General features: G+C 39.0%; 1 protein-coding gene across 1 annotated transcript; it reads right to left on the reverse strand.

The window, feature by feature from the left end:
• Nucleotides 1–555: 555 nt before the first annotated feature.
• On the reverse strand, nucleotides 556–9,480 carry LOC111834533 (FAM3 metabolism regulating signaling molecule D). The gene is made up of 9 exons (XM_023793935.1): nucleotides 9,330–9,480; nucleotides 8,319–8,351; nucleotides 8,109–8,222; nucleotides 6,995–7,115; nucleotides 6,102–6,160; nucleotides 5,738–5,788; nucleotides 5,225–5,309; nucleotides 1,719–1,845; nucleotides 556–898 (listed from the first exon to the last, which is right to left on the reverse strand). Exons 2-9 carry the CDS (start codon nucleotides 8,329–8,331, stop codon nucleotides 809–811), a joined length of 660 nt encoding a protein of 219 aa, XP_023649703.1. The 5' UTR covers nucleotides 8,332–8,351; nucleotides 9,330–9,480; the 3' UTR covers nucleotides 556–808.
• Nucleotides 9,481–12,270: the final 2,790 nt, after the last annotated feature.

Genomic DNA, 12,270 nt, shown 5'->3' on the forward strand with positions numbered 1-12,270 from the left:
GGGGCACGGATACGCTGTCAGTGGGGTACAGTAAGGGCATGGATGCACTGGCAGCGGGGGCGCGGTAGGGGCACGGATACGCTGTCAGTGGGGTACAGTAAGGGCATGGATGCACTGGCAGCGGGGGAGCGGTAGGGGCACGGATACGCTGTCAGTGGGGTACAGTAAGGGCATGGATGCACTGGCAGCGGGGGAGCGGTAGGGGCACGGATACGCTGTCAGTGGGGTACAGTAAGGGCATGGATGCACTGGCAGCGGGGGAGCGGTAGGGGCACGGATACGCTGTCAGTGGGGTACAGTAAGGGCATGGATGCACTGGCAGCGGGTGTGCGGTACAGACAGGGATATGCTGGCTTCAGAGGCGCAGAAGGGACATGGATATACCTGCGATGTGGGCACAGCTGGGGCATTTTATAAAGTAAGGGGGGGATGGGATAACTAGCTATACCCCTGGATACTCATTATGAGGGAATAATATCAATTTTTCACAAAATAACATCAAATAACAAATCTCATAATAAGAAGAATAACTAACAAAGGAAGATGAGGCACATATGAAACAGGACATAATTATATTTTTGCACTCCTTTACATAACAAAACAGCTAACGGAATACTTAATGTAAACATAATATTGTATTTTTAAAAAAACAAACATTGTAACATTGAACAATATGAAAACATTATAATGCTTATTTTCATGAATCTGAGATTGTACAGCGATTACCAGTGTTGCCCAAATGCCATATCAGTAATATTGCAAAAATGCCAGTGATGGAGGCAAGATTTTGTGCTGAAAACTCAAACGACTAATAAAGTTTTCTTGGAAAACACCCTCCCAAATCTGCTATTTCAGGCCAGCCATCATAAGTGTTAGTTGCTTTGTCATTTTTCACCATCTGTAAAAATAAAATGTTGAACAACATCAGCAGAGCAAATTCAGTAATAGTACTGGTAATAAAACAAGAATTGCCTTTTTAACTGTTAGAATACACAAGCTGCAATTTCAGCAGAAAGGTGAGCTCTAGTATTTAATATGTATCAATTGTGTAAACACTGAGGTATTCTGTTTTTGCTATGCTATTACATGATATGTTTGTCAGTCATCAAGTATCACTGACAGGGCTATAAAAGTTTTATATTTTATCTCAATAACAATTAACCATTACACAGCAATTTCATATTTAGCTACTGTAGCTCTAGCCTTAATCCAACTTATTGCTATTTAATGAAAAAAATGTGATGCCAATAGTCTATACATTTAGCAGCAAATGTGAAAAGCTTCATGGTGTTTGCTGCGGGTACCTTCAATATCTACTTTTTAAGATGATACAAATACTTGCTCACTACTAGCTTTCATGCTATCCATCTTCCATGACACATCAATATTTAATCATTCATCAAAAAAACATTCATAGGTGCTATGTGCTAATTTAAATATGCAAATGTACCTAATGCCTATAACATGTGCTGATTGAAGAACATGTGGGGCACTTCAGCCCCCACTCTCCCCCAGATGTTTCTATGACGAAAATAGCTATTGAGTAGTCAGAGGGGCTGTAACTAGCTGCCTCATTATCAGAACATGTTATTTTAGCATCACCTATATCGGGATTGTGTTTCTATGATATTTAGTGTAGAGACTGTTTGAGTGGCATGATTAGAGTGCCAATAAGCTCTGCAGCTGCTTACTCATTCCTGAAGCTCTCTCAGGCTTACCTTCTCAAATGTGCTTGTGTGCTCTATTCCAGTGGCTCCTGCAAAAACCCAAGTATCCCTGAAAGACAGGGATTTGATGAGCGTGCTGCCCATCTTGGCAAAAATCTCCCGGATATTGTCTGTCATTCTGAAAAGCCAATGAAAAAAGAAAAGATTTGGGGGAAACGTCAGTGAAGTAGAGAAGGTAAAGATATCAATAAAACATGAATTACACCCCAAATCAGAAAAAGTTGGGACAGTGTGGAAAATGTGAATAAAAAAATAAAGCAGTAATTTACAAATTACTTTTATTTCATTGCAGACAGTATGAACACAAGATAATTCATGTTTTTTTTTTGTCAACATCATTTGATTTGTAAAAAAATAAATATCCATTCTTGCCATTCAGGCTTGCAACACATTCCAAAAAAAGTTGGGACAGTACAGAATTTACCACTTTGTACAGTTCCCCTGTCTTTTAACAACACTTAAAAGACGTTTAGGCATTGAAGAAAGAGTTAAGGGAAATTTGTAAATCACTGCTTTATTTTTTTATTCACATTTTACACACTGTCCCAACTTTTTCTGATTTGGGGTTGTACAACAAAAGTAAAATTTTTGTGAAAAACACACACACACACAGTCATATAATCATATCTTTTTGGGGACCACTCATTCATTTCTATGGGGAAAATGCTAATGCTAACTATGGCAACCTTAACCCCTAGCCAGCCGTAACCATAACCATAAGTAACCAAACAAAATAAAAGAGTTTTTGCATTTTTAGTTTTTTCATTGCAGTCACGGATTTTTATAAAATAGAGTTTTCCCATATGGGTACCATGAAACTGGTCCCCATAAGGTAAAAAAAGAAAACGGGCATTCATCACGATGTGGGGATATTTGGTCCCCACAAGGTAAGGTATACCTGGACCACACACACACACCCCCCCCCCCCCCAAACACAGCCTTTATGCCAGGCTATGGTGGTGAGCCTACTGCAACTAATTAAAATCTTCTAATTATAAACTTCAAAGCTACGCATTAATGTGATTCTGGGTAATGCCAAAATACTTAATTTATATACCTAACTATTGAGTTGCACCCATAAAAAATGCATGTTCTTTAAATCAATGATGTACTTTACTCCAAAAACGTTTTAGCATATAATTTTATTTTTAGCATAATATTGCCTCAGATATCAGATCTATTGCTTCAGAACTTCGACAACATTGTAAAAATCAGCCACATTCTTGTTCAATAGGATGCGGTGAAAAAATCAAAATTTCCAATAGCAATTTCCAATAGTGTGGAAAAGTTGTCACTGGACCTCGTTATTAAACGTGCAAAATATCTTTAAAATAGGTTAATATTATCAGGCCACATTTCTGAATGAGTCGTTTCCCACTTACTCATTGTCACTGACCGATTGTTAGGTTCTTGTATTAAATTGGAACAATTTTACATTGCGTCATGATATGGATGATACGTAGTGTGGATCTGCGCATTGATGTGACAGGTGAAAACTTCGATCACGTTGCGGAACCTGAAAATATTAACCTATTTCAAATTTTGGATTTTGATCTATTCTCGAGCTAGCGATGTGCTGTTCCATACTTCATACTGATGCCGGTTGATGGCAGTGTCTATACAGTCACGCTTCTAGTCTCTGCTGCGACCGAAAGTGTAAAAATCTTATACAGTGTTTAACAACATATTGTATAGTTATTTATCTATCACAGCATTTTCATATTCGGCTTATGATATTTTCAGCTTACAGTTGGTTCATTAGAACATAACCCCATCGTAAATTGAGGAACATCTGTACTTATATTCATGAAAGTGTACAAAATGCTCTCGTATGTCTATATCTTTTCTTTTTTCTCTCCTGTTCCATGAATTTAAATGTGCTGCATTCACTTATTCAATAAACTGAAAGTTAAACCTGGAATGTGTTCATAGTTCTCATTCACTTGAAGCTGAACTTTACCATCCTAGCCTGTTTCCTTAACTGGTTTGTCCTGTCTATCTATTCAAGCATTATCACAGGCTTTGGGTATGTGTCCAGACCAGAAGTGCAAGTCGTTTCTGGTTTAAGACTTGACATCATCATCAAGTTAAAATCCTGCTTTATGGAAATGATGTTGTCCTATTGCAAGAATGCGATTGACAGGTCAATCTTTACGACATTCCTAGCCAACTGCAACACCTTCCGGAACCCCCACCTTCACCCAGTGTCAGCAGAATGTATTGTGGGGGTCCAAACCAGAATTGGCAAAATATAAAGTTGTGACTTGCTAGCTTCACAGATTTTTTTTTAAAGTATCTCTCCCTGTTAAAAACATCAGACATTATGCCATTGATTTATACCACTTGATAAAGTCGGAAAACAAGAAGAAAATGATAAATCCTTCAATGAAAAAGATTATGTCATTCGCTTTTTATCGCTAATTTACGTAAGTCCAGGGAGAACACACAACATCTTTTTTTTCTTTCCGTTATCTCAAGTTCACAAGCTAATTTTCTCAACTTTTGTTTTCTTGAGATCTTATCTTGAGATCACGACTTATTTCCCTGCTTGATCTCGTGATGGGATTAGTAATTTAATTGGTGATACAACATCATGGACCAACACATAATATTTCACTTTGATCATGAATGTCACAAGCAGAAACATGAAATATGAAACGTTTATAATCGAACTGTAAAGTTTATAGTAGAATTACGTATAATTAAGGTTTAACTGAAAATTTCACAGTTTTACTGTGAACTTTCACAGTGGATTTTTTCCCTGGGATTCTAACTTTTGATTCATAAATGAGAGGACATAACTAACTATAGACTGCTAAGTAATGATCACTACTCGTTAGAGAGTTTATAAAAGTAATGGACAGAAACAATACATTTTGACATTTTGAATAAGATTGATTGTTAACCTCCGTTATAGAGTTAGGGACTTTATTTGATGGGGAGTTTATTCGACACCATTGTCTTGTATGCTGATGCTGAGACTTTCACATGGAGCAGACAACACCTTTTGCTATGTCAAGATCACAAGAAGAATATTTTGCGATCTTAGGAAAACAACTTGTTATCTCAAGACAAATAAGTTGTGACTCCACCATCGGGAAAAGCATGTACATGAACTTGCATTGCAGTCTTCAAAAACCCCCCAAAAACTTACAGTACATACATGCAAACATAGATACATTAATCATTGACACATTGTTGTCTCTTCTGCCATTTCTTTAATTCATCTTTTAAAATGTAAATTACACAGAAATTTTGGTCTAAAATCCAGCTATAGATTAGGAAGTCTAATGAACAGTTTCTCTGGCCGTGTGTTTCATCCACAAATAGATTTATAAAGAATGTAATTATTGAATGTAATGCTGCCTGACTGCATTTTGTAACTATAATCATTGTTCACCTTGTGATGTGTAAGTACTGTAGGAATGCGGAAGCGACACTCTGTCACTGTCAAGGTAAACAAGTTTATTTGTCGATTTTTCATGGTAATCACTTACTTTGTTGCTGAGTCATCAAAAGAGGCAACCAGGACAATCATCCCAGGTTTTATTTCTACAAGAAACTGCAATAGATCCTCTGATTCTAAAATAAGCAAAACATAGACACAGTCAATTGGATTTATAATGGTTACTGAAGGTTTCTTAATACTCATAATATCACAAATATAGCTAATTTCAGCTGAAATAAATGAACTTGCTGAGATTTACTCGGTTTTCAGAAGAAAATTAACAAGAAATAAAAAAAATAAACTAGAGCTATATTTTGTGAAATAATCCTGAAGGCAGTGTACTCTATTTCATCGGGAGTGCACTCCATTGCACAGAGTGTACTCCATTGTACAGAGAGTGTACCCCATTGCACAGAGAGTGTACTCCATTGCACAGAGAGTGCACTCCATTGTACAGAGAGTGTACTCCATTGCACAGAGAGTGTACTCCATTGCACAGAGAGTGTACTCTATCTCACAGGGAGCATTACTCAGAAGTTGCTTCATATACAAGGTAGCTTACGTCCAGAGTACATGTTGAAAAAATTGGTCTTCTCAATCTTCCCACTTTCAGCTGGCAACCAAAACAAAATGCATTTGATGATCATATAGTGAAACAAGAAATGAATGAAACAGATGCTATTTAATGTGATGTGCTTGTTTCTGATTGGTACCACACTATATTCAGAATGTAACCAATTTTGAATTTTGACAGACTTTACTTGACTTTATGTCCTGATTTCCGATCCATAGAGATAAGATAATTCTTTGTTATTAACATCGGTATAAAGTACCTTCTAGAATCATACTTTATCACATCGATAAAAACTTAAAGGTTTATTGTCTTTATAATAATGTAATAAGATTAAGAAAGTAAAGTAACTAACCATCTATAACTGCAATGTTCAGTCCATGTCCAATATTGTTGTGAACACCACTCATGACCCTGGAGGAGAAAATCGGTGATATATACACATATAATACACACACACACACACACACACACACATACAACCAGTCCGTCTCTAAAGCCAAGAAGCCCTTAGAGTGGAAAAACGACAGTCGTCAGTGACTATTACAGTATAATTAATTAACAATAACAGTTTACATTATTCTGCTGTTTAATTCCTGCTTGTGATAAGGCGTTTTATACTGTATCACAAATAAAAATGCTTATTCACTTTAGAATTTATATAGATTTAAAACAATAATTGTATGATATTTGGTTTTGGTTCAGTCTCACTGAGCAGGTCAAAGGGACCATCAGTAAGCCCAACTGTATTTGGACTTCCACCTACTGGGCTCACTGCAATATGCACATGCCCTTGGACTCCACCAATCTGCAGTCTGTTAGTGTGATTTCCTCTGTACGAGAAGTTTAGATGACAAAAGTACTGACATTATATGCAAATGTTGAAAGCACAAGATCTTATCCTTGTTATCCATGTTTACCTGACACCCCATCCTTGGGTGACAGTGGGTTTCACAGCTGTTCCTAACCTCCAGGATTGTGTGTGTGTGTGTGTCTGTGTGTGTGTGTGTGTGTAGTTATCATGTTCTCATGGAACACATGGAATGAAGCAGTAGTCACCGATGCCAATCCAAAACAAGGAACACACACACTGTAATACACACATGAGAAGAGAGCACCCCAACATCAGCGTGGGACTCAAACTCAGCTGTGAGGTGACAGTGCCCTCGGTTGCAATTGTACAAATATATTTACTAAAAACACCCAGTGTCTGAAACTGCTGAACTACTATTACCAGATGGAACTTACACCTTTCCATCAAAACAGATTTTGGGCCCAATGGCGTTGGCGGCTCCGGTCTTGAGGTAAAACGCGAACTGGTTGGCGCTGCATGTGTCTTGTGGCGGACACTTAGGGTTGTGAGATGAAGCTGGTGGCACACAGAAACATACGTGTCACAGCGTTCCTCTGACAGGAAGGCTTTCTGTCATCAGCCTACATGGAAGCTTTAAAGAACTGTCAACAAGCAACTATGAACCAGCAGAAAATAAAGGAACCAATCAGAATATGCAAGATAACGCCTCTATTGTTTACAAATTTGGGCAAAATTGAATTGAATATTGAATCAATTTGCCATTAGAACTCGAACTAATTAAATTCTTTATACTTTACTCATAATATGATGATAAATAAAAGATGGGCCTTCATTAATTATTGCTAGTGATGAAACAGTACTGCACTTTGCTTTTAAATTAGCATAATATAATTAACCTAGTCATTATTCTTTTTGATATATTTCACAAGTAAAGATAAACACTGCTTGACCAAATGCAACAGACTATGAAGAATCTCTTTAATCAAATAAAATTAATCAGTAATGCACTTTTCCAACATATTCTGGTATGACAGGTTATTTAATTATACGAAAATATACCAATTTCACATTTGGAGCTCCATTAGCCTCTTTTGTTATACTGTGAAAGGGCATGCAGATATTTCTCAGTCATATTTTCAGTTTTTCCAAGTTCTCGAGTCTTAGTCTGTGTTAGTCTCCCTCAGGCACTGAGATGCACATCGCATGCATTGACCCTGTACTTTCTACTGCTTTTTTCAAAAGCACTAAAGAAAGCAAATTCAAAAAACACCAAAGAAGAACATTTGATGATTAGGAAGCCAAATTGTTCAACCTCAGATATAAGTTCAAGACCGCAACACACATTTAACCAAGCGAATCATAGTCATGGCTGGGTGAACACCTACTTGCATCTTTTGGTAGCCACAGAAAACAAAAACAAAACACAAACATTATAGAAAGAACGAGTATTTTCCATTAGAAATGTGATCCCTAGAATCCCCATTTCAAGCAAAGGACGGAACTGAAGTCAATAGTTTGTATAATCTGGTACAAATCTACCTAACCTACCTTGTGAGGTCACTTTATCTTGCGATGTGACTTCAGGTTTTATAAGTAAGTTGTTGGACACAGCATACCACATGAGGAGTACAACGATCAGACAAAGTCCACAACGGAGAGGATCTGCAAAAGTTAAGCAAAGACACAGCGGAGAATGCACACCAAAACACAAAAGTGAAGCAACAAAGGGACGTTGTTTTAAGTGATTCAGTGTCTTACATCTGCACCTCATCCTCGATAGCTCTCTATGACCTGTGATGGAGAGAAATCATGATTAGAACAGTACAGGATGGCAGGGAACCTGCTGGGTGGAAGATATAAGGATGGATGGATGCATTATACATTAATGATGGAGTTTATAAGTAACACAAGTCATTTTTCAAAATTAATTATTTTTTTCGACTTGTACCCTGATCGAAATCTCGGAACCCGACCTTTCCTGCTAAAAGTTATACGGGTTGAGACGCGTTCAACTCTACCAATTCGCCTTTGAACGAGTGAGTCAAGACACATCTAACTGCAACTCAACCACAAGCTCGGAACACAGCAAAACAAAACACACCTGCTAAAACTCGTATGGAACAAGACACGTCTCCCCTTCCAAGCAATAACCCTCAAAATATTACTAATAACTGCCAGTATGGCAACAGCTGACTTCAATACAGGTGAAGTGCTCATAAATGGTCATTTATTTTATGTTCATTGCTTGTGTGCTTTTTCATGTGTGTATTAGTTTTATATTTATTTTTATGCTTTTTATCATTAGATTTAAATAGGCAATCATTTGGGGGTCTGAAACAGATTGAATTACATAATTTCTTATGAGGAAATTCGACTTAGACCTCAACGAAATTGCAACTTGACCAGCCTTCTGTAACGAATTAAGTTACTGTTCCAAGGTACCATTGTAATTTAAAAATATTAGAGCTGAATTGTATGGGCTTAGTTATACTGTTCAAGTAATTTTTTTGAAAATCATATAAAATATACAAAATAATATTTTACATCAATGATTTTTATGATATATCAATCCATCTATCTATTTTCCATACTGTATATCCACTACAGGCTTGAGGAATTTTATGTAAAATAATTTTAAGAATTTCTTTTGTATTGTACAATTTGTATTGTATTTTGTACAATTATAATACAATATAATACAATTTTACATCACATCACACAATGACCACTGTATATGAAATTCGATAAAAGTTTCTTATAATGATTTACCTGATTCTGTCAGTCTTCCAGGGAAAGGTGTGTCTGGCTATCTGCATAGACTGAAGGTATAGTCTGTGACTAACTCACAGAGAAATATGCATGTCACACTGTAAGGGCCCACATGCATCCTGGCTTCTGAAGAAAAACGCGTTTGACCTGTCTGACGTTACAGACCCAGGATTTACAGACATTCCACACCCAGAGAACTTGTGGGACGGCCTTTATTTGCACTATTTTGTAATAGTGAAACAGATATTGGCTTGATCCGCCCACGCTTGTGCTCGTGCTCGTGCTCATAAATCCTACAGTACTTTTAGATTTTAGATCCCAAACTGCTGGACTGACTGCTCTCAGTTTTTAAAGAGCAGTCTATAGGAATGACCTCCAAACCATGAAGTGATGTGATAGATGATAAAAAAAACACTTACTGTATGATCTGTTAAATTTATAAATTATAGCAAGTTACAACATCACGTACATCTTCTCATTATAGGTGTAACACTGCTAGAAAAACTACAATAAGACAAAAAAACATCTTTAATGACTCCACCATTTTTAATATTATCACCCCAATTACAATGGGGAATCACTCTGGAATTTTAAGAGCTTAAATGAAAAGCCATGCAAATGACATCATTAAAAGGCTGTGTAACTAAAGGAGCTCAGTTCATGAATGTGTCCGGAGTTTAGACACCTAAGGGAGCAGAGGAGCAGCAGAGGCAGGGGGTCAGGCAGTGGCAGGTGAGCTGGGCTCCGCTGAGGATGGTCTCATTGCGGCAGGTGAGCTGGGCTCCGCTGAGGATGGTCTCATTGCGGCAGGTGAGCTGGGCTCCGCTGAGGATGGTCTCATTGCGGCAGGTGAGCTGGGCTCCGCTGAGGATGGTCTCATTGCGGCAGGTGAGCTGGGCTCCGCTGAGGATGGTCTCATTGCGGCAGGTGAGCTGGGCTCCGCTGAGGATATGTATATATGCCCCATTGCTCATAATGAAGGCATTAGGACACTTTTGTCATTTTAATTTATTGGTGTACCCAGTGACACTGTCGGCGACCTCAGTGGGAGTGGCGGTCGTCATGTCCACTCTCACCATGACTGGGAGCGACGGTCGTCATATCCGCTCTCACCATGATTAGGAACGGTTGTCGTCATGTCCACTGTCACATAGACGGGGAGTGGCGGTCGTCATGTCCTCTCTCATCATGACTGAGAGCAGCGGTCGACATGTCCTCTCTCATCATGACTGAGAGCAGCGGTCGTCATGTCCGCTCTCACCATGACTGAGAGCAGCGGTCGACATGTCCTCTCTCATCAAGACTGGGAGTGGCGGTCGTCATGTCCGTTTCAAACAGACCAAGGAGGAGGTGTGCAAGAGATGGGTTTCTCTGATGCAAAGGGTGGGGGCCACTTCTCTGCCCCACACAGCCTGCAGAGTGGTTGTTGCTTTAAAAGCTTCAAGAAACACTCTTTGGAGTCCCTTGGCAGTCCTGCTCAGTAAAAGCTGGTTCAGGCAATGTGAGGAAAACGGCTCCCCGAGGGCTTGTGAATAGTAGGAGACAGCAGATGCTAAAAAGGCATATGGTGGCTCTTGTCGTCATTTTTTGTTGTGTACAAGTTTTGCTTTGGGTAAAATTCAATTCAATTCAATTCAATTCAAACCAATTCAAAGCCCCCAGTGAGTAAGCCAGATGTGACAGTGGCAAGGAAAAACTCCCTAGAGAGAAGAAACCTTAGGAGGAACCAGACTCAAAGGGGGAGCCCATCCTCTAGGGCGCAACAGTGGAAGTCAAATGAACAAGATGGCAAAGTCCTAGTTCACATTGTCCCAATTTTAACATTTGAGTTTCAAAACAGGCGACAGGCAGGTGATGACAGACAGGTGCTGATGCTGCTGCTGATGGCACGATGAACAGTGGCACAGCAGTAGAGCATACAGGAGAGACGTCACAGGCAGCAGGGTGAGCAGTTTTGGCCAGTAGGTGTCACTGGCCATCCCGCCTTTTCACCCCCTTTCTGAAAACCCTTATATGCTTCTTTTTCTCTGAACTGCTGCATAGCTCAGTGGGTTGAGTGTGTGGCACAGAGGCTATAACCTTCAGGTCATGGGTTTGAGGCTGTCCAGCCTCCTGAGTTATTTGTATCTGATAGTTTTCTGTTCCCTAGTGTTTGATATTTTCTATCTTGTCTTCTTATTGTACAGTCGTGTTCGCCTGTTTTGGTTTATCCCAGTGTGTGCTGTGTTTATTATTCATGTGTATTCTGATGGTTATAGTCTTTCCTAGTATTGTTATCCTAGTGTTTGCTTTGTTTCTTAGTTTTCAGTTTTGCTTCAGTTTTTTTCTCAATTTCTGTGTGCTTGTTAATGTTAGTAGTTTCATCTGTTGCTCATTGTTCCTGTACCCTCCTTGATTGGTTGATTAGATAATGTTTTACACCTTTGTTTGCCCTGGCTTTTACTATGTATTTAAGTTCCTGCATTTGTTCAGTTCTTTACTTAGTCACTGCATTAGGTGCTGTACTGTGTTCCCAAGTTCTGTTCCCTGTGTTACCCGGTTCCCTTAGAAGTGTTTAACCTTGTTTAGTTCTGACCCCTTGTGGTTCTTTTGTTTTGTAATTTTCCCCAGTGTGTTCGGTTTCTTTAATAAACTCCTTTATGTCTCGAAGGTGCCAGTGGATCGACCTTCATTCCTGCCCACACCATGCCATGCCATGACAGATGCCGGAATGAGAACACGGCATACAAATACACAATCGAAAACAGAGAGACACCAATACACTCAGCCAACATGCCTTTGGTCTTCAGGAGGAAGCCCGAGTGATACTGGCAGAACATGCAACCTCTACACAGACAGAGCAGGACGTTAGAACCACAATTCCTGGAGGTGTGAGGCAATAATGCTGCCCACTGAGCCACTGAGCCAATAAAACATTGAAACGGAAAATATAAAACATGTC

Source organism: Paramormyrops kingsleyae, chromosome 8 (genome assembly GCF_048594095.1).
Source record: "Paramormyrops kingsleyae isolate MSU_618 chromosome 8, PKINGS_0.4, whole genome shotgun sequence".
Taxonomy (NCBI): domain Eukaryota; kingdom Metazoa; phylum Chordata; class Actinopteri; order Osteoglossiformes; family Mormyridae; genus Paramormyrops; species Paramormyrops kingsleyae.

Coding starts and splice junctions, on each gene's coding strand:
- LOC111834533 (XM_023793935.1), bottom strand. Junction 5,310..5,737: donor TTTCAACATGTACTCTGGAC/GTAAGCTACCTT, acceptor TGCTTATTTTAG/AATCAGAGGATCTATTGCAG. Junction 1,846..5,224: donor TTTGATGACTCAGCAACAAA/GTAAGTGATTAC, acceptor TTGGCTTTTCAG/AATGACAGACAATATCCGGG.